General features: G+C 39.9%; 1 protein-coding gene across 1 annotated transcript in view; it reads right to left on the reverse strand.

Moving 5' to 3' along the window:
• The window catches only part of ABCA4 (ATP binding cassette subfamily A member 4), a 61011-nt gene extending 43287 nt beyond the window's left edge, over positions 1–17724 (reverse strand). The window contains exons 1-9 of the mRNA XM_066555406.1: positions 17659–17724; positions 15177–15270; positions 14507–14648; positions 12447–12586; positions 9576–9703; positions 5266–5463; positions 2663–2752; positions 2038–2278; positions 458–597 (exon numbers count right to left, since the gene is read on the reverse strand). Coding sequence (XP_066411503.1) covers positions 458–597; positions 2038–2278; positions 2663–2752; positions 5266–5463; positions 9576–9703; positions 12447–12586; positions 14507–14648; positions 15177–15270; positions 17659–17724 — 1239 coding nt within the window. The remainder of the gene's footprint in view (positions 1–457; positions 598–2037; positions 2279–2662; positions 2753–5265; positions 5464–9575; positions 9704–12446; positions 12587–14506; positions 14649–15176; positions 15271–17658) is intronic.
• Between the last annotated feature and the right edge of the window lie 5829 nt (positions 17725–23553).

The raw sequence follows: 23553 nt of genomic DNA on the forward strand, positions 1-23553 counted from the left end.
AATGAAGTGAAAATTCTTTATGCATTCAAAAGAGAAAATAATAAACCATGATGTTGCTATTGGTTTGCAATATCTCAGTGGTAGTTCTCAATAAGCTTATCTAAGTCTCACAGTTGCTCCATTTAAGTATTTACTGGCACAGAGCTGCTCATGTTCCTACCTCTGTAAAATAAATATTACTATGCTTACTGGTGTAAATGTGGAATCATGCCAACAAAAAGCTGCTTGGGTGAGCTGGACAAACCATGAAGCATGGACCAAGATGGGATGAATCAGTGAAGACCTGTCTCCTATTTTTTAAACAGAGTACCTGTCCTTCCTCTGATGACCATCAGAACAAATGGAGTTTCGAGAAGAAAATCTGATTAGGCTGACTGTCACTGGTGACTGTTTTTCAAAAGATGTTTCTTGGGATACAGTTTTTTAGAAATATACACTTTTGTATTTCAAAACTTACATTTTTTACAATTTCCCGTACAGAAGGTGAATCAGGAGCAAAGAGAATTTTTCCCATCAGCAGGGGCTTCACAGCATGCCAGGCTATTTTGGTTAAAGGGTTTGATTCCAAGTTCTGGATCAATGCATTACAAAAGGGTGCTAAAGACATAAAGAAAGACAGTCTTTATGTAACCCTACTAAAATCCTATCACACATAACATCCTGCAGGGCTTTTTAGTGGCAGTACATACAGTGTGAATCTGAATGAGTTAAAGCACATTCTGCAATGCAGAAGTACAATGACTGAATGGACAGAAAGACTATTAAGTAGATACTGGAGTTGTAAAATATGCTATGGAAATTGGAAAAGCAAACATAAATAACCATTTGAAATTTGATGTTATTTACATGGTATTTCAAATGGAAGGAAACAAGACAGCTCAGAACTGACTGAGCAGTTTGAACTTTATTTGCTTTACTCCTAATGACTTGGCCTCTTTGTATTCTAGCTGATACTAATACAAAACTGTTCCTGTGGGCTTAGATGTTGAACTCCGGAACAGTTCAGAACTGGATCCTACAATAATTTAAAATTAAACATTTTAATGTAACTGTTTTTATCTTACCTCTACACTATGAAGTAATTAGTTTACTTGGACAGTATTCAATTAATTTGTTTCCTTGTTGAAGAGAGGGAGTACTGGGCCTCTTTGGAAGTCTCAGGCATAAGTAGAGCCAAGTATTAACACAAACAGTGAAAGGTAGGAGCCTCTGTAAGCAAAGTCCCCAGCTGTACTTTGTGACCATGCAATGATATCTATCATAGCAGAAGGGACACAGAACTACCAGCTATAACATGAGTGGTAGTACAGAAAAAACTGCTGGTGAGCTCAGTGCAGAGAAAAACTAACTAGCAAACAGAAGGGGACATAATAAAAAGACAAAATAACAAACAGTAAAAAATTGGTTCTTCTTTGCATTATATCCTATTACAATAGGAGGAAATAAATAATGAGGAAATAAAAGCAACAAAAATTGGTAAATTGAAATATTTTCTATATAAAATGTAATCATGCTGTAGAACATTACTGCTACAAAATAGATGTACTTTTATGCAGGAAAATAACAGCCACCATGTATCAAATTGACTATTATTGGAAAGGAGAGATTGTTAAATTCCTGTGCCCAAGGCCATCAAACAAATTAGGAGAAAAAATAAAGTTTAGAAAAATACTTTGGAGAAAAGTAATTCCAGAATGCCATACTGTCTTTTCCTGAACCTTCTTCAGGAATATCTCATTCTTCCTGATATCAGTAGCATATAATAGAAGATAAAACAGAGGAACAGTCTTAATTATTATCATGCCTATGATTATGCCTCCATATTAAAAACAAATGGGTATTTCTGTCAGTTGTCAAGTCCTGGGCTTCTCTGCTTCCAGCTATGAAGTAAGTATGGAGTAAAATAATTTTACCTGGCTCTAATTTCCTAAATCAACTGCTTTAAAATGTTATTTGTAAAAGCAACATTCTATGCTAGTACTTGAACATAAGGTGCACCTGTCGAGAGTTTCTTAATGGATTGGTGGGAAAACTTACTAGTTGTATTATCATAAAGATAACCAGATTTCTTCCTTGTTGAGTCAATCCCCAGGAAAGCTTTGTAGTTGTTATCTTCATACCAGTTGAAGGAAAGCACTCTGGATCCACCTCCTTCTGGGTAGCCACAGAAAAGATCTGACAGGGAACTCACCAAGTGGCCCAAGGATTCTGGCCTTCCACCTTGTAGAAATGGTTGCAGAACCCTCAAAAGGTCCTGAACACTTGGCTTCCTGGCCAGCTGCAGTAAGACAAGACTTGGTTAACGGCAGTTCTCAAAGCAAGTAAGTATCTGGTGAGGTCCCAGTTGTGCCCAAATGGTGAAGTGTGAATGCAACCAGAACCTCATCCTTTTCTCTCCTCTGCCCTGGTCACAGGCACCATTTTCAGTTCTTGTTCTTTCATATCTTTTCTGAAGAAAAGAATACACTTCAGAATTCCCAATGCTTACATGTATATTTATTTTGTAATGACAGAAGAATGATTTTTTTAAGGAATCAGCTCTTCCCCAACAAGTCTATTTTCTTTCTGGTAAAGCAGGTAACTGGAACGTAAAAACAACAAAAGAGAAAAAGGACTAAGAGATATGCAGAAAAGTGATGTAATCTATTATTAGACCACTTACCTTTTGCACTGCTTGGGAGACATTAGACAGCACCCTCCCCCAAGCCTTCAGGTCAGCACCTGGTGAGTTTCTGTCCAACACAGTGGGAAGCTGTGAATACATAAAAAATAGGGACAACAGTTAAAACAATGAGAAGAAAATCCAAATGGCCTCTCTGTAGCTCAAATTCTTTGAGTTATTCGGAACAATATCTTATAAGCCTGTCTTATGGGGCCACAAATCCAGTACCCATGTGCAAGACACACAGAGGTCTGTGTGAATGTTCTTCCTAATACAAGGCTGAAACAAACACAGGCCACTTAAAATATATCTTGGGATTTGTTCTGTTCATCTAAGCCCACCATGACAAAAGGTGCAAAAATGGAGGAGGTATGCAGTAACTGGGACATTTGAGAACCTGCTTCTCACAGAGGCTATTCTTCCAGTGAGATATACAGACTCTTGGTGACTTCCAAATTTAGCTAAGGTTTGATACAGAAGCATTTGCCATGGAGGTAAATAATTTGTAGAACTTTATACTTTGGAAACTTCCTGATTTTGGACAGTCTGGTCCTCAGTGTTTGTCAAACCTGAGAGAAACCATTACTTTCCCAGGCTTCTGCAGACTGACCAAACTGCCTTTTCAGTAGAAGTTAACATTTTATTTATCAATGACTTAAAAGAAACAGGTGACACCATGGTATGCTGTCACATACCACTTTGTTTGCAACACTGCATCCTTCTTTGTCAGCTGTCTAAAGAATCACATATGCACTTGGAGCTGGCACTCTTGTGGCTTTCTCAGGCATTTCTTCTGCTATTACAACAAAATACAAAGCTGGACTTGTAGATAGCTAGACTGTGACACTTATGAGACAAGCCCCTAAAAAGCCTTCCCCAAAAACGCCTACACACCCTGCTGATTGCCTGCCATTCCCTTCAGTCAGTAGGTGGTTAAGAAAGCAGAAGACAGCTGCACTGTGTAGGTACCTGGCAGGGAGTCACAAAGGCAAGAGCTTTTATGGAAAGCTCATGTTAGCGTGTTCTGATCTGTCACTTGACAGTCAGGCAGGAAGAATACATGCAGGGCTTCAAAATACACTTTTCCTTTTCCCCTAAGGGGAACCAGTCTGTGCAAGGATTATACAGGGTTCTTGGAGCACCTGCCATAAGGTCTTTTTGAAACTCTGAGGAACAGGAATTGTAAACCTGTAAAAAATGCTGGGCAGTACATTGTGAATATTCACTTGAAGACCTCAAATACTGAAAATCTATTTTAGAAATACTGTAGTATTAATTCTCTGCTACTTCCAGCAAGCATAAGATATATGAAAACATAAGAAAATATATTTTTAGGAATGGAAAACAGTGCCTCTCAGAAGCTGATGACAAATTCTTATCAGGGTTGGTAAAATCATATGGGCACAATGACTGACTATCAATGCTACAACAATCAAACAGTGTTTTGCTGGTGTGTCAATTGCAGCTCCTGGTATATTCTAGTCCTATTTCTGGGAAAATCAGAGCTGAACAAAATCCATGTTAAATTAATCACAGTGCTACACTGCTGTGGCAGAAGAGTCTGACCAATACTTCCTATGCAACATCAGGAGTTTTTCATATATCCTGCCTGCTCCTATAAAGCAAAGTGACAATGTGATGGTTTCATGACATCACATTAAAGGTGAAAAACAGCAAATTAAATTCAGTGCTGAAAAATGCAAAGCATGATCATAGGGAAAACAAACATGAAAGATATATACACAGTGATGGACATTTAAGTTTGCTATCATGAGGAAAGAGACCTTGGAGCCTTTATTAATAGTTCTCTGAAAGCATCACCTCAGTGTGCAGAATAGAAATTAAATACTAGAAAACAATGCCATTTTATAATTATTTATTTGATATAATTTGTATTTTATTATATACTTTAAAGAAATAATATTAATCCATGCCCATACCTATATATAGAGTGGCATAATATCGCCATACTAAACCAAGGCTGCAGAAGTGGTGAATTCATAGCAAGGTCACAGTAGAAACAGGAACACAAAGAAGGGCAAAGAAAATGAACAGGAGTAAGGAAAAGTTTCTATAGAAAGAGTGATGAAAGCCAGCACAACTTCCTAGTTTGGTTGGTTTGGGTTTTTAAAAATGGCTCACATGGCTACACCAGCTCAAGCTGCACCGTGACTTTGACTGCCATATAAAATTCTGTCATGCTGGACAGAGCAAAGACAGAATGGGCTGCATTCAGTATTTCAAGAATCCTCATGATTCCCTACATTTTTTTGCCACACATTGTTTAGCTACACAGACTGGAAAGACCAGATAATATTTCAACACAAACTTTGAATTAAAAACTGCATTTGAATCTCTTAGTTCTGCTGTATTGTGAATTTTATCTGTTTCATTCCAAAACATACTCAGAACTATCTGGTGTCCTGCTGGTGGTAGGTTAACAATCCCACCTCCATAACCTTACATTTGCAGGGGTAAATAAACTAAGACCACTTGGAAAATTGATGATATATTACCAAAAAAAAAAAAAAATCTTGAAGGGCAATGAAATTTAAGGGAAAAAAAAGACAACATAAGGCAGCGTTAATTGTGTTAATACTTACCAGCCGGAATAGCTTAAAGAAATCAACATTTGCATACAAGGCATCTTCTACTCTTTGTAGACTGTCCTGGGACAGGGCACACATGGCCTTGTGTACAGAAGGGAGACCTCTTCGGCTGCTGAAGATAATAAAGCGGTCCAGGAGCGCCTCGCTGCAAGCAATGTCCTTCAGAGTCAAGCTAGGGACACCATAGGCGAACTGCAAACAAAACCAGTGTTTTACTTATTGTTATGAAACTTGCATACTGCTCAGGAACAATGAAAAATTTATCAAAAGTGGACAGTTTGATATCAGCCTCTGCTAATATTTTAATGAATGGCAGAGAGATGTGTTCGGCTGAAGCATCAACCCTTGAATCACCTTCACTTGATGCTATGCTAGATCACCTTGCCTTCAGACATATTTTTTGTCTTCTCATTAGTGATTTTCCTTCCATTGCAAAAGTCCCTGTGAGTCATCTTCCCTTCCTCACTGTCATCTAAGCACACCTGAAACCATGCCACCCATCCTTGTGGCTAAGGAGGAATAGCTGCAGCTTGCTTGAAATTATTTTCCCAGGACCAAATGATGGTACTACGTCACTCTACCTTTTATATTCAGGTTAGTTATATTTTTGCTGTTACTTGCTCAAAGAAAAAAAACCAAAAACAATACCTCTCATTCTCAAGCTTGATTTCCCTCAGCATTCTATTTCAGTTATGACTGTTTCACTACAACACTTCCCACAGGCATTATTCACTGTCACTCTGCACAGGCACATAGACAGGATTTACAAAGCCATTCTACATTAAATCACACCCATTTACTGATTACCACTTCTAACATAAACATAGAAAAGAAAAAGCCCAAATTCTTTCTCTTTAGTGTTCAACTAATGAGAACGCATTAGTTTATAGTTAAACCAATGTAAATGCAGAATAACTCTATAGAAATGAGTAGATTTACATGGGATTTACATTGCTGTTACGGAATCTCTGTAGTCTATGAACAAATTCTACTTACTTTATAATATACAGAGTACATGGAAATATAATAAAAAGTAGCCCTGGAAATTGCTTATAAGCTAATGTTCCCATCCTCTGTCCATCTCCTTTCACAGTGCAAATTTAAGGAAAACACTACTCAGAACACTGTGATAACTGTAAATGAATGCTGTGTTTGAGATGAACACAGACTTTCAGACAAGCAAAAACTATGCACTGACACAATATCATTAGACTAAATGAATTTAATAAGAAATTATTAAATTTCTTATTAGAAATTGTCAAAATCTACCCAGGAAAATAATTTTCTCTAGAAAAATCATCTGCTGAGCATTCCAGTCTTTAAGACATATGGATTGAAAAAACACACCACACCTATACCAGGTCAGACATAGATGTATTTACTTCTTATCTAAGCAAATTGGGAAATACATTAGTATCAAAATTTTGTATGTGAAAACCATTGTATTTTATCTGCCATGACTGCCCTGAGCTCCAGCTTATGGAGCAGCAGTTGACAAAAAAAGAAAGGCCTCTGAATTACACACAGATTGTATTTTGGAATGATGATGCAAAAAAGGGATGTGAATTTCTAGAAGTATCTGAGAGGCACTATCATCACTACAGCTGTACTGCTATAAAGGCGTTATTAACACAAGTTTGACAGTGCGGAGAAAGGCACAATGCAAAAGAAGGAATTCAACTGACAGATCCAGCCTGTCTTTTAAAAAACCTGCAAAACCACACATCCCTGCCCCCCCTCAAATTGGAACATTCGAATTGGAATTAAGTTATTTTATGCCAGTGAAATAATTAGCATATTTGCTGGGTCACTTATGTCCTGGGGATGTGTGTGGTAAGTACAGCATTTTTTAAGCATACACGCCTCATTTAGTGTGGTCCTCATCAGGCAGGGTCAACTGCAATGAAACTGGGCTGCACAGGGAGGCAGCCTGGGAAGCTTGATTTGACTTGTGAAATAAGGAAATGGTGATATTAACATCACTAAGAAGGATAAACACCGGAAAAAAAAAAAAAAGGAGTTTTTATTTACAAACTGTAACTCCATTTCAATAATGTTCATGAACAGATGGGATTAGAAAAACACCAAACCTCCACCCTTCCAATTTTTCCAGCAGGCTGTGCTGCTGCCAATCTTTCCTGAACTTCTTATTGTTGTGCTTTAACATCAGTTTCTTATCTTTATCTTAGAATGACTCAAAAAACAGGCTCTCAGAGGGAAACTTCAATACTTTTTTTTTTAATCAATGTGTCACTGTTTAGCCAAAGCTGGCAAGATGAAGTCCAAATTATTTTTTCAGCTAGTTGGCTGTTTGATCAGGTTTAGCTTTCAGCTCTGTGTGTCATTTCCTGACTCCCAGGCGGCTCAGACCTAGATCTCCAGCCAGCTGTTGGCAACAGTCAAGGCTTTTGTAAACAAGCTGCTTTCAGGTTGATCAGCTCTGTGCCATCAGCAGCAGGGGGAAGGGGTGTACAGAAATAAGCAGGCTAACAGAGGGCAGACAGCATGAAGAACTGGAGATGAACTATCACAGTTGAGAATTAAGATAACCATAGATCTAGAGTCTAGGCATGGCTCTGAAACTTCCACCTCAACCATGCATAAGCCCAGCATAAGCAACTTGCTTATCAAGAAGGACTATTGGAATGAAGCAAATCATCTCCCACAGAAAATGCAGTGTTCAATTCCCACTGAAAATAATTCTCTTGCTGTCTCTTTAAAATGATGAGATTGGTTTTTCACCTGCATCATTTTCACCTGAAAGAAGTATTCACAGCACTTTCTTTTCTCATAGCTGTAAATCAGCTCTGGTGAGATGATCTTGTATCCCTGCAATTACTGCTAACAAGGAAACTGCATGGAGGGCAGCAAAAGTGGTATTTAACACCAGATGTCCTTTAGCTTCCTCTAACCAATACTCAATTTCTTTAATTTCCAGCATAAAGAGAACTACATCTCTTTCTACATAAGCACAGAAAACACAGCAGAAAGACACCACATTCCAGCAGGTTTCAATAATTATTTTTTGGTGATGATGTTGAAAATGTCAGTCCTGCATACACTGGCAAGCAGAATTTTTAGCAGGAGATGAATGAATGCCACTGGGGAGCTAATAGAGTCTAACACAGCAGCACTAAGTTCTCCTGACACAGCAGACCTCTGGTGCAGAAGAGGTATGGGACAAGATAGGAAAAGAGAAACCCAGCAAGATATCTGTATATATTCTCTTTGTCACAAGCAGCAAGAAAGCAAATTTTCAACATCTCAGCCGACATGGAAGTGTGAAAATGCATAGGATGTATCAATTTACACTGGCTTTGGTATGATCTGGTGGTATTGCTTCATGATAAAGTGAGGACAGGGGAGCGCTTCACTAGGTACCAATCAAGAATTCAGCAAATAAGTAATTTGGCTACTGGTCACACCAACTGAAACCTGTGATGCACAAAAGGAACTGCATGAAAAGTCATGAATGCCCTCTTTCCTTCTCCCCACACACAGTTTTAGAATTTGCATTTTATGTGGCAGAGAAACAGAGGAATTGTGTCTTTCAGCCTCAATTATTCACTTGCTTCCACCCACACTAATGCAGTGTAGAAATTGTTCCAGAATTCCGATTCAGCAACATTCATTCATTAATATAGCATTCCTCAGAGAGCTCCCAGCTATCATGCAGAAGCATATACAGCATGTACATGCAGAAGCAGAGACAGCCTGGACTTGGTCAAACATAGTTCCTTGCTTAGCTGCTTCAGGAGGGATTTGACCTGCATTTTTCATACTGAATTTTTAAGCAGATTTATTTTTCAATCAGAATCTAAGAAAGTGGGTCTGTTTCTCTACTTTCACCTATTCATGTAAGACAATACCAAAAAGCTACCATGCTGACATTAGGGCAGAGAAATCAAAAATTAAGAACCTCCAATAGTTTTTCTCTCATAAGGACTATTATCTCAAAAGGATGCACAGCTTCCTTATGTTTTTGAGTCAAGTCTTCAGTAATGGGGATGGATGCAGTACTTGCCAGTACTGTTTCTTGATGCTCATTATTTGGGTGCAACAACAGGATTTTGCTGTTTATTTAAAATGATTTGTTAATATTTAATGTATTCTCAAAATGTTTTTTAAAGACAAACCAAACATCTCTTCCTCTAGATTCACAAAAAACAAATGGAGAAATTGTACAAACAACCCATAAGGCATCAGTTATTCTGGGCCCGAAGCCTTCGCTGAGGCTACTTTGCACGTAGAGCCAGGAGATTGGTTCCTCACAGGTAACCTGGTAGCTGTTAAACTCTACCCACCTGTTCAGGGCGCACTTGAGCATTAATGAGCTGGTAAACAACAAAATCTGTGAGGCCAATATTTTCTAGCAAGAAGGAAGTGAGGGTCTCCCCATCTTTCAAAATGTCAAGAATTCGTATTCCTCTTCCTGGATGAAAAAAGAATGCACAGATCAGTGAGATACCAAACAAAGGAAGTTAAAGAACAGCTCATATCCTGGCTTAAACCTGCAAAAAGAATGTGCTTTGGCTCTTATACCTAGTCATGACTAACTGGGGCTAAAATTATTTTTGCAACTCAAAATCAATTTAATCCTTTGTTGGGAAATGATAATCAAAAAATGCTGAGTGTTCTGGCTCTGCATATCTGATCTCTCAAAGATGTTTCAGACTAGGGCTACAGCAATGGACACATTGAAAGCAGCCCTGACTGCATCTGAAACTGTCTGATTTTTTCTGACGTAATGCTTTATTTTAAAGGTTCAGATTCAAGTATGCTACAGTTCTTAGTGTCCTTTCTTCTGAGCCTTGTGTAAATAACTTCAGTCAACCCTTTACATTTACACTAATTTATCACTGTTGTCAATCAATTTTAGTTAGTTAACCTTATTCTCCAGCATTGCAAATGTGACCCTTGAAAATCTTGCATGAGAAATAACTCAACTTCTTTGGAGAAGCATAAAGTTGTAGCTTATGCTTCATAATAAACTAGATTAACAACTATATTAAACAAGATTAACAACTACTCTTCAGGCAAACCAGTGAGACCACCCACTGTTAAATTAGTCACATGTAAGATGTTAAATTAGTCACATGTAAGAGGCCACCAATTTCCCTGCTACTGCCTGTAACAATACTCAAAGTACTGCTGTTCCTAAAGTCAAACAGTTCCAATCTTTTAAAAATTGTCTCTGTTACAAATCTTATCAGTGAGAACTCTGCCTCAGCATGGTGCAAGAGAAAAGCTTGGAAACCTAATGTTGCTCATGTTCATCAAATATTTATTACAACTTTACTAAATTATACCTTTATTAAAGGTAATACACACAGCATCCACAGACTTTGGTGAAGAATGCTTGAATAGCTCTAATTCTTCTAGTCTTTAGAACAGGCAATGGAAACTGACAGGAGCAGTGTGTATCCTACTGACATAGGGAATGGAATTTTCAACATTTCTAATAAACATGCGCTCCATTCTGTGAGCTGAGTCTTATCAGAGTTTGCCAACTAACTTCCACAATTCCATCTGCACTAAGCATATTCTGGCCTGAGGCTACAGGGTCTGAGAACTTCTTCAATTGTTTCTCCACATATTTATTCAAGCAGTAAACACTGAAAACAATAGCAAGGGTCTGTCCCTCATATTCTTACTGATGCCTTTCCTGGCATCCAGGCAGTGTGGAGGAAAAAGCACACCACAAGAAAACATCTCATCGAAAGTGTCAGAGCAAAGGGAGACCAGGACAAGGAAGGAGGACTCAAGAGGCAGGTCTGATTTCAGGAGTCAGAAGAAGGCGCAATCACAACTCTGGCATTTGCAAATTTTTCCTTGCTCAACATTGCAGCTATTCAATTAAGATTGTTACTTAAAAGTGATAGTAGTAAGCTGTAAACACAGACAGCTTAAATAGCCAATCTTTCAGTAACTTTTGCTGTATGAAGAAAGATGGTAATTCCTATTTTATTTAGTTAAGCTTCAGAACTGACTTTTTTACTGTTTTATATAATAGGAAATTCCAAATTTCTATTTTTTTAAAAGTAAAACACATCTAAAACCTTCACAGATTCTGAAGGAGTGTTAACATTTCATATCACAGGATTCGTGGGAATGTACTCTGTATTTCATGAGTAAAGTTGATATGGAATGCAAAGGCAACTTCCTAAACCACGGGGTGTGGCCCCTTAGCAATACACAGCAAACCCATGGCATGACATGCTTTTCCTCCCCTCTAAATAGTCATGTTTGATTTCTATGGCTGGGTACAAACAACAGCTCAGATTATACTCGAGTTCTTGTTTACATTCTGGGGCATTTGGTTGTCTCACTGTTATTCACAAGGAGATAATCCCTTTTTTATTTCTAGTTATAAACCTCTGATAGGATAGTGGACCATGTATATCAGATGGTTTATACACATCCTGTTAAAAATATATGGGGAGTGACTAATTTTAATAAGAATGCTATTCCGGTGACAAAGGATTTGAGCATGGGACAGATCAATTCACAAAGCCAGACCATTTTTAAACCTTTAGTTTTAGGAGTACCCTTTTCAAATTCTATACTTCAAGTCCAAAAATTTTACAATTATACCATTCCCTATTTTCCCCAGGACTGTGTTTTGAGTTTGGCAAGTTGCTTTGAATAAAAATTAATGCAATGATTTTGCAATTCTGTTTATAAGTGTTCAATGCTTTCTTAACATATCATGAAGAGTTTCCTTCTTCACTGTTTCAAACCTGTTTTAGCTAAGACTGTAACCAAGTACCTCTAAGCACTTCTCTGGGTTATGCTCCTGGCATATATTCAGACATGTTCCTAATTTTCCATTCCTCTGCATCTTCCAGTGAACTTTCTCACTGCTTTTGCTTTTACTTTAATGATAATTAATGACATTTCTTAAGCCATGTTTTACTTTGTGTGGTGAGATATCCATGCTTTTCGAGTTTTGTCTACTATCATTTAAGATGGTTGTAGTAGGAGATGACTGCCTCTCTCCTTTCCCTTAAATGACAGGTGTTTGTCACGGAACAGATTTTAACTTACCCTAACAGTAAGCAGAGCAACAGCTACATGTGAAATATATTATAATGCTGCCAGCCTTCAAAGTAACTACTATCCAACTCTCAGAAGGAAAAATTAAATAGTCTAAAGGATATAGGTACAACAATTACCTGCAATTCTTTCAGGATTAGTTCTCATTGTTTCCATAAACTGAGTCATAATGATCAGCTCTTCCCAGATTCTTCCGAGGTCATGGATTTCAGGGGTTTCCAGTAAAAGCTCCTGAGCATCCTTATATACCCTTGCAAGGCTAAAAGGAGAAATAATGAAGAAACAGTAATTTAAGAGTGATGACTCTTGAGAACCTTTCAAGTCAAAAAAAACCCAAAACCAAACAAATGGAAGAGAAGAGAAGAGAAGAGAAGAGAAGAGAAGAGAAGAGAAGAGAAGAGAAGAGAAGAGAAGAGAAGAGAAGAGAAGAGAAGAGAAGAAGAAATGTTGACTGTCTGTATTAGGGATGAGGAAAAAAAAAAGTTGTTTTGTCCTCAGTTTCAGATAGTTTGGGGTTCAGTTAGATTTGAAATTCCACAGAAGTTTTAAGAGGGCTACTGGTGTTGCAGAAGATTGGCCATTAATATATTTTTTCGTTAGCCATGCTGGTCCTTCTGGAGACACAGAACCTTCCCCGGACAACTTGTGTCTCACAATTATAGTGCAAATCTGCCCTGGCTCTAGCCCAGGCCCACCTCCAGCAGCTGAATGGAGCACTCTGGGCACATGCTCAGCCTAGCAAATGACACAGAGTCATTCACAAACAGAAACATCCTTCACCTCACACATCAGTCTCCTCCAATTTGTTTGGCCCCTTCAGAATATTTCTTCTAGGAGGAGCAGGAAAACACAAGTAACAAATAGTCACAGGCAGCTGTTCAGCTACTGGTTCTGGGTTAGAACATGCAGATCAAGCAAGGATGCAACCAGACCCTCTGTTTATGAACAAGCATAAGAAATTCTAACTATCAGGCAAGGCCATTACACTCCTTTAACAGTATTATGTTTTTCCATGCATGCAATAGAGTATCTCAGTCCCCATGACTCATTTTAGCTTACAGGAAACAACAAACAGGAAGGACCAAATTATTTCAGAGAACACAATGAATTTACTTCTGCTGTAGTGCACTGGATTCATTGGGACTGACAAAGCCACAGTTTGCTCTGTAATAAGCAACCTATAAAAGCTAGAATGTACAGAAACCAGAACCCTCTAGCTTCACTGTGTGTTTGACTGTACCCCACCAAAAATGTTCAGCTGACTATTTTAAATCCTGTTCACCAGGAACAAAAGGTCAAATGGTAAGTTAAGTCCACATTACAGACTTTCACATGACAGGGGCTTCAGTGGCCTTCAGATTATTAGCTCATGAATTTTAATCACTGGATGCTCTAAAGTGGACTCTGCAACAGGGAGATTTGAAGCATTTTTATATTTAGGCTGACAGGGTTTTTTTCACTCCAAGGGTCCTTGTCTGCTATACTTTCTTTCATGACTCAGCTGTAATGAACAATGCAATAAAACTCCCACAGCCCTTTTTCAGTAATAGTCTGGAAATCTCCCATCCTCCTATTTTGCAAACAAGCTTAGTATCTGAAGGTTATGTGCTGATTAAAGTCTCACAAGTACATAGCCAAAACAGGTGCCACATAAGAAGTGGCAGTGCAGGTTCTTATTTGCTGCTACTTCATCAGAGCTCTCATTCAGAAGGGACAACTCTAGTGATGAGAAAAGAATGCCTAGGTATTCTATGCTCTTTTATCAAAAGACATTGAGTAAGTAAATTCTTATGGATTTTATTAAGTGAACACGTGTTCCCTAGAGACATGCACTCAAGTCTCTCTCTAAAAGGCCTAAACCTACCATTATGAGCTGTTTCAACTTTGCTGACCATTTGCGGCATGAAACCAAAGTGCTAGAACTGAAAATTTTTGTCTTCCACTGTTTGCACACTCGTATATTATCATCTTCCCTATTCATTCACCCCACAGAACAATTCTTTAAAATATTTCTTGGCGTGGTGAGACACCTTTCTAAGCAAGGTGAGGATACTCCAGCCTTTCTCCCCACATCATTCATGCCCATGACTGCCCAACAGGTGCCCAGAGCAAGCCATTAGCAGTTCCCTAGCAGGCCTGTACTGCTGCAACCCAGCCTCACACACAGAGCTCTGCTTACATGGAATTTTTGTAGTTGGACACTACACCTGGAGCCTCTCCATGGGTTGGACTGCGGAAACAGGGATTGTTCATGTTGCAGAAGATGCCATGTAGCCATGGCAGTGTTCCTGCTGATGGCATTGCCTTGTTTGGGAAGTGACCTAGAGTACCAAAATACAAAATAGAAATTGTTAGGCGTCTTTTCCAATGCAGCCTTTGGGAATATAAATAGCACGATGAGTTGGCTCTGAAGGAATGTGACAGGAATCACATAGGTTTTTCCTTAACTGAGAAAAAAGAAGCCACCAATAGAGCAATATGGCTATTTTCAACAGAAACTAATTCTGAGTAATGTGAATGCCTTTTTAAAGAGGTAGTGAGGTAGTACTTTCTCAGTAACAGAATTATGGAAATCCAAAACTAGATAGCACCTTGAAACCCCACGTAAGTCTGACCAGAAAGCATCTCAGAGGAAAACATTTTTGACATTTTGACATTTTTTCTATGTCTTCACTGCTAGGTCTTACACTCACTACATGGCTACAAATAACTAAGCTATTTGAACTGAAGTCTGTTCTTTCACCATTGGATGGTAACACTCCACAAACAGGTCCCAATACCTCTGTCTGAGAACACCTGGCCATTACTTATGACAAGTCAGATCATGATAACCTCTGAAACATTCTTACATTCATGTTGGCGATACAGTGGATTAGCTTTCCTCAGCCAGACAAGTGCAAGAAACAATGACAGAGGCCATAAAAGCTCCACTAGAAAACGAAGCTGGAAAAAAAGGAAAAAGTAAATTAAAAATAAATTTTACAAATAGACCACCATAGAGTCACTAGATGGCTAAAGGCATGAGACCTCCTCTCACAGCAGAAATGCCCAGTGCAGCACGTGCCCACAGCATTTGAGAAGGAAACCCAAAAGAGGATTTCATCAGAATGCCATGAAGCATCACTATGAATTCAGTGCTCAGTGGCTTCTCTGCCTCTTCTAAAGAAATACCTAAACATCCTGACTGAGGTGAAAAGAGGCAGGAGGTAGTGCATGACTCTACAACAAGGATTAGATATAAATGACAGATGGATTCTTTTAATCCACACTTTGACACTGCTGGGCTCATTAGCAGGCTGTCAGTACACTCTGCTTACCCAAAAGTAAAAGACTGCAGCATAAGCTTTACATACTTTGACCTTTACTTTAGCTTCTTTTTGTCATTATTAATTTCAATGCTATTAATTTCCTAATACCTGTAGAAATGTATGTATTAAGATCAAACACCTTATTCAATAACACAGAAGACCCCATCAAAAGCCCCTTTATTGTCCAGACCTTTCAATAAACTTAGAACAGTCACCAGCTCCTGTGTCATGCCAGAAAATCAAGGGCACTGCTTTACCACAGAGCAACATCCTGCCTGGTTTTGAGTCTGTTTCCTCCACTCCTGTGTTTCAGTTTGTTTTACTGCCTCTGTGTGTTTTGGCAGAGGTCTGAAACTACAATCCTTTGATCCTGTAACACAGGCCTTGGGCTCTGAGGAACAGCAATGGGATTTTTGTGTCCAGACACATGGCACTTTTTTGCTCCTCCCTGTAACAGCCAGGACAAAATATCTTCAGAATCAGGGTTGTAGTACAGAAAAACCCTCCTTGTTTCTTTGCATTTGCTCCCTCCTCCCCAACCAGGTACCAAATACGTGATAATAATGCACATAGCAGCAGAGCCAATGACAAGATGGGTCACATGTGAATGTTGTTTTGGGCAAAAGGCACTCCACAGCATCATTAAGAACAGGTTTTTTGGAGCTGCCCTGTTTATCCACTCTAATTTTGTCTAACAGCTTTAGTTAAGCACAATATATTCTCACAGCAAAAGGGTAGAAAGCTTTACACCAGGCAACAATTTTCTATTTCACAGTTTTCTTCTTAAGGGTTTCCTTTCTAAAACAGAACAATAATAAAAAACCCACCCAGCACCACCTAGGAAGTTATGCATGCCTGATCTTTTTAAAAGCAGACAAAATCTTACCAGCAGCAAAGGGCAAATGACACATTTATTAGAGAGGGAAACCTGACAGCTGTTGTGCACAGCTCTGAATACCCTTCCCAGCAGGGTCCACAAGGTCTGATCAATATCCATTGCCATCCATTTGGGACAAGCACTAAACACTCAAATGCAGAGGGGCAAGAACTGGTGAGACTCCTTGGTCCACCTTTGCTGCAGAGTAAATATGTGTTAATGCTCAGATGTTGATTCTTTCTTCACCCCCAGGAAATACAAAATCCTCAGACTTGAATTTGGTATCTCCTTTCTGTCTGAGTTAACTAGTTTGGAAAAGATCAAAGTCTGAAGCTCAAGGGAAGCTTGTTTTCAACTTGGTACACAATGTGTTGTGTGGTAAGGACGGACCAGTGCTGTCAGACCTCTGACTTTTTCCTGTGGACCTTATCCAGAGGACAAAAAGGTGTCTCAGAATTCACTAGAAGTATCAGAAAGCAGCCCATAATCCTGCAGAACCACATGATAAATAGCCAGAAATCCCAGCAAGATGCACAGAGAAATGTAATATCCAGACAGAGCTGTAATGGAGCAAGCACAGTTATAAGACCACATAAATGTGAGAAGCTTAAATTGGCTATGGATCAACTGTAGACTCTGCAATGAAGTCTTGCTGTAAGACAAAGTATCATAAGATCTAAGAGGATTTGAAAGTACTTAAAATACTTCTGGCTTTTGCCTTACATATGTCATTCAGCCATACTAAAAAAGACACAATCTGTGTGAACTGTAAGGTCCTAACTAGAATCACATCTAAGAACAGCTAAGTGTGAAGAGCAAATCTAAAATTAGGACTCAAACCCTTCTGAGCTGAATGATGCTCATTATGTTTTCTAACAACAGATCTTTTTATGTGAAAACATATAAATATTACCAACCACAGCTCTTCTGGTACATAATTTTATTTGTCAAAGAAAATCCCAACATGGCTATTCTATGTTTGGTCTGTAAGAGCAGCTTTGTAAACTGCACCAGACAAGATGCCAGACAACAGGCCCCTACAAAGATCACATGGGATTCTTTGAGGGACTTGAGAGTTTTACATGCTGATAAATGTACCAGTGGAGTGCATGGTTCAAACCTGAAATCCAAAGACTAATACTTTGCCTTTTGTCTTTTCCGAAGGATCCAGTTCTTCCAGAGTAGAAGTCTGACTTGCCTGAAGAAGTTCATTCTTCTGCATCAATACTTCTGGATAACCTGTGGCAAAGGATGCATTGCCATTTCTCAGCTGACATCAGAAACAGACCTTAGAGCAAAATAACAGCTTTCTCTTCTTATTTTAAGATTATGTTATCACAGAGATCAGTTCCTTTCATTGTCTGCACCATTTAATTTTGCACTTTTCATACACTATCATGCATGAAAAATCGTGAGTTTCCTTTGTTTGGAGGCTACTTCCTGTGACACATTTATCAGCACTGAAAAGCAGTAGAGAGGAAGAACATCTCTTAAGAATAAAAAAAGTCATGAACATTGAATCTGGCTATTAACTTGGACTTGCATGTAATGAAGGCAGTTAATTGTTGCATCATTTATCACAACAAATCTTTTTTACTACTTTAAGTAGAGCAAAACACTATAATAAAACAGCACAGTAGAACCATGATAAAGAATAGTACCTAGTTATAATGTTTGGAGAACTCAACTTGGTCTGAGGAGGTACATGAACTTCTCGAGTGATAAGTCATGGTGGAGATCTATCTTCACTCTTTACAGGCAGCACCCTGCTCATAAAATCAGTGTTGGATTGGGATGGCTGTGATCAGAAAGAGAGTAGGCACTGAAAGAAATTCAATTTCCAAAAAAGAAGTTCATTTACATATATAACAACACTCCTCTAAAATCAGAAAAAGACCACTACACTTAAGGACTGAGTGAACACTGAATTCCCTATAGATTTTCATCTGTAAAGGGCATTTGAAACAGCAATGCAGCAAAACCTCCTACCAGTGCTCATGCTGGGCAATGACTCTATATAAGCACTATCACAGTTTCCCTGTGATTGTTCTTCCAGGTAGAAGCTGAACAACAACCCAGTTTTCATTATTAAAAAAAGAATTTAAAAGCATGTGGCAGTGCTTACCCTTTTCTATCCCCTTCAGAGGGCTTTAGGGACACCTTTGAAAATCCTCCACAAAACTGCTATACAGAATTTAACACTCTGTAGATTTCCCCCAGCCCACTACAGCTCTGAAAGCAGAGCACTGCACTCTGCACCTTCCCCAGCACCATCACTTGGCCTTTGAGTGTCACACAGGGGCCACCTAAGCCACCCACTTCAACCTGGCGTCTGGCACAAATTATAACAAAGCACAGGATCAGGCCATCCCTATGTGCCGAAAGGTGAGCCAGCAGGGAAGAAGACCAGCCTTGGCTGAACAGGGCACTTTCACTGGAAGTCAGGGAAAAATACAGAGTTTACAACCTTTGGAAGAAGGGGCAGCCAACTCAGGAAGAGTGCAAGGACGTTGTTAGGTCACATAGAGAGAAAATTAGAATGGCAAAAGCTCAGCTAGAACTCAAACTGACAACCGCTGTGAAAAATAATAAAAAGTGTTTTTATAAATGCATAAACAACAAAATGACGGCCAAAGGAAATCTCCATTATTTACTGCACGCAGAGAGAAACACTGTAACCAAGGATGAGGAAAAGCCCTTGGTATTTAATGCCTTCTTTGCCTCAGTCTTCAACACAAAGATTGGTTATCCTCAGAGCAACCACTCCCCTGAGCTGGGATGGGGAGCAGAAAATTTCCCCTGCAATCTATTAGGCCATAGTTAGTGACCTGCTGTGCACTTAGACACTCACAAGTCTATGAAGTAGGATGGGATCCACTCAGGGGTGCTGAAGGAACTGGCAAAAGAGCTCACCAGGGCTCCCTCCATCATTTATCATTCATCCTGGTAAACCAGGGAGTCCCAGATGACTGGAGATTGGCTGGTGTGACAACCATTTGCCAAATGGTCACAACAAACCCAGGCAGTACTATGGACAGGGGGAAGAGTGTCTGGAAAACTGCCCAGTGGGAAAAAGCCTGGGGGTGCTGGTTGACAGCTGCTGAACATGAGCCAGGTGTGCCCAGGTGGCCAAGAAGGCCAGGGGCATCCTGGCCTGTATCAGGAGCAGTGTGGCCAGCAGAAGCAGGGCAGTGATTGTGCCCCTGTACTGGGCACTGGTGAGGGCACAGCTGGAGAGCCGTGCCCAGCTGTGGGCCCCTCACCTCAGGGGAGGCACTGAGGGGCTGGAGCCAGCCTGGAGAGAGGCAGCAGAGCTGGGGAAGGAGCTAGAGAGTGAGTCCTGTGAGGAGTGGCTGAGGGAGCTGGGGTTTGGTCTGGAGAGGAGGCGGCTCAGGGCAGAATTTACCATTCTCTACAACTGCCCACAAGGAGGGTTTAGCAAGATGGGGGTTGGCATCTTCTCCCAGGCAAGCAGTGATAGGACAAGAGGGCATGGCCTCAAGTTGTGCCAGAGAAGGTTCAGGCTGGACATCAGGAGGGATTTTTTTCTCTGAAAGGGTTGCTCAGGGAGGTGGTGGAATCACTGTCCCTGGAAGTGTTCAAGAAATGACTGAACACGGCACTTAGTGCTATGGTTTAGTTGATGTGGTGGTTTTGGTCAAAAGTTGGGCTTGATCTTGGAGGTCCTTTCTAACTTCAATGATTCTATTCTATGGTTCTATGGCAACCTCCTCTTGTAAAAAGTGGCTTTGATCTAATTTCTGTTGAGCATATATTCATATCACAGGTAAGACACAGCCTGCTTCAATCTAGACAGAGAAACAAAGCTTCATAAAGCCACAGATAGAAGCTAACTCTGACTAATGGCAGTGCAAAGTAGAGAAACCAGCACTGCTGCTGCTTCTCAGCTGCAGACCAGGTTTGAGCCCTACCACAATGTGTGAGACAAACAGGTAATTTAATTGTTTTATCCAGCAAACAAGCATTTCATCTCTGAAATCCTAAGGCAAGTTATTTTAAGAAAATGGATCTCTTTTTGCTATCCACATGTTTTCAGAGACAGCTCTAACAGATTAAATTAATCTCTCCTAATTAGATTTTTACATCACAATTGGATGATGGTAGAGGATATTTTGCTTTCTATGGTCAACTACATCTACTGCTCCTGTGACCCATTTCTACTTTTTAGCTTTACAAAGGGATCTTCAGAAGTGAACAGAGAAAGCTTATGTAGGGCCTATCACTTTACATGGGAGGGTAAAACAGAGTTCAGCTTATGGAGCACACTGCACAATTTCACTGTTGCTCTACCCACAGTCATCACTATGACTTAGCTATTTCCTAAAGATCTGTCGTTTGCTACCAGCAACAACAAATCATGAGACATTCCACTTACATATCAGACCATAAAGAAAGTAGAAATAGATGTTTGGTGACAGTTCTTGCATTGTGCCTACAGTAGATAGAATAATCCCAGTGACATGCTTCATGAGCACCTATATGCAATACATGGGGTCACATGGCATGTGTGTTGTGATATCCTCTTACCTCACACACATATGCCATAGCTTTAACAGCTGTTTTAAATACCAGAATTTTGTTTTCTTATTTCCAGGCTTATTCCTGACTTTTGACTAAAAAATTAAAGTCTGATTAAATGCTATTTGTTCAGCAAATTATAAAAATATCCCCAGTAATCTCTCCAGTACCACAAACAAATATTTCTGTAAAATAAGGAGAATTTTAAAATTACCTGAAAAGATAGCTTTGCAAATATCCACACTTTGGTATATTGGGTGTGCTCATGGGCCAGCACTTCTAATGTTCAACAACACTTTCCTGCATCTCCTGACCTGAGACATTTTTATGCATGTAGAAGATGTCCCTCGACACAGGCTCACTAGAAAGTTAACACAATTAATGCCACACAATTTTGCCTAGACTGACGGTAGGAGTGGGTGAGTATAAATGTATCCTATAAAAGGATCTATCTATGTGTATGGAAAGAAAACCACACAAACACAGGTTGAGGCTTTCTGAGTTAATTTTTGCACCCAACTGTCTCAAACTACTGGGGGAAACCCAAGCTGAAGCTTTTTAGCTGTTTCCTATGTATTTCAGAGGCCTTCCTCTGAAATAAGGAGCAATCTGAAAGACAAGAATGGGAAGTTCTGTCAAACCAGGATGAAATGATAAAACATCAGAGAGACGAAGAAAAGGCCCCATGGAACTTCTGTTTGAAAGGTGTATTTCTATGAATCAAAGACAATCACAAAGAGACTCTTCTGTCAAACACAGAGAAATGTGGAATCTTAAACAGATTCCATTCTTATGCAAACCCAGCAGTGAGCTAATCACCCCAATCTCTGGATAAACAAGCACAAAACAGAAAACAGTAGAAACACATGGCATACTCTCTACTTCTGGTGTAATTCAGCTCACTTCATATCAACACTGTTCTGTCATCCAACTGCATAAGGCCTGAGGAACAAGGATTTTCCTAGCATTCACCTTCCTCAAACATTTAACATTTTGAAAGATTTAGGATAGCTTTTTCTTCTACCGGTGAGTGAAACACTTTCCAAGGGCCCTTTGGATCTCTAAATTAGAAAAAGAATTCCCTTCTCTCTATGAATATAAACAAGCATGCAGATAAGAACATTTTATTCAGAAAGGCTTGTCTCCAAAGAGTCCTCCTGTAAGACTTACTTCCGTGAATATTCTAAATAACACCGTTTGTAAATATCAGACATTGCCTGTCCCTCCCTTGCCCCCCCCCCTTACTAAAGGGAAGCAAACATTGAATTTGCTCTATTTTCCCAACATATTATGTGTATGTGGACAAGTGGGATGGCCCAACAAGAGCAGCTCTACAGTGAAACAGCGGGTGCTGAGGACCCGTGCACTATTTGCCTAAGGGTCAGATGAGCTCCAGGCACAGACTGAAGGTGCATTAGCAGCTGTAGCACATCAGGTACGGTGCTGAAGCACACGTTCCAGTTCAGGTTCACCCAAACAGAACTAACTTTGTGTGCTCTGAGCCCACTCTGTATGGTGAGCCGCAGTGTATGTAGCAAAGTCACTCAGAAAGTACAAAAACGCTCTGAGCTAGGTTACCAACGTTACCATACGTGCGCTGCCTTCGCAGAGCCTTTCGTGTCAGCTCTCAGATTAGCTCCATTAGGCCTCTGCTACACGGAAGCTAAAGACTTCATGGATTTGCAATCAAAACACAGACTTCTTACACAGAAGAAACAAAAACCTTGAAAACTTACCACAAAAACTTACCTCATCTGTGAGAACTGCTGAAAGAGAAAGGTTTCTGAAGGAATGTTCAGCTTAGCAGCAAAGAAACACATATCTTAGGTGCAGTTAGCAGTCGCAGAATAACACTGCTCAGTTGTAAGGAGATTGTTTTAATCCCCTGCTTGATACAGAACAGCTCCATCTGCGAGTTTAAGGACTCATGAATAAAAATCCTCCCAAATATCCAATATGACCTACTCAAGCACAATCAAGCCTGTACCAGGATGTTGATATTTCTGTATTTCTTCAGATCTGAACAAAGCCCCTGTTTGAGAAGATGGTTTCAGAAGGGTAGCTCTGGTAGCCTCAGAGGCCCTACTAACAAACAGCTGTCATGACTAATTAGGTCAGGGACTTACAGAAGTCGGTACTCTGCCAAAGCTTTAAGAGGGATGAGGCAGTGCATTACGACTTCAGAAAATGCAATTACCAAACAAATCTGACTGCAAGAGGTTTCCTCCCCAGATTTCAAGCTGCCGGGTCCTGGCATTTTGTGTGATCCACAGCCTGGCACCTGGAGTGGGTGGGTAGGATTGCTGCACCTCCATTGGACTGAAGCCATTTCAAAGCAAAACAGAGAAAAATCGGCATCTGAACCAAAAGAAACAACAGGGGCCAACCAAAACATTTCCAGTTCCAAAGGAAACCGAGTCTTTTCCACCAGGCGTAAGGCTCCGCTGCCGCGGCCGCCTCCTCTCCCCTCAGGCGGCCGCGGGACCCCGCTCCCTCTCAGGG

This window comes from Molothrus aeneus, chromosome 9 (assembly GCF_037042795.1).
Source record: "Molothrus aeneus isolate 106 chromosome 9, BPBGC_Maene_1.0, whole genome shotgun sequence".
Lineage (NCBI taxonomy): Eukaryota > Metazoa > Chordata > Aves > Passeriformes > Icteridae > Molothrus > Molothrus aeneus.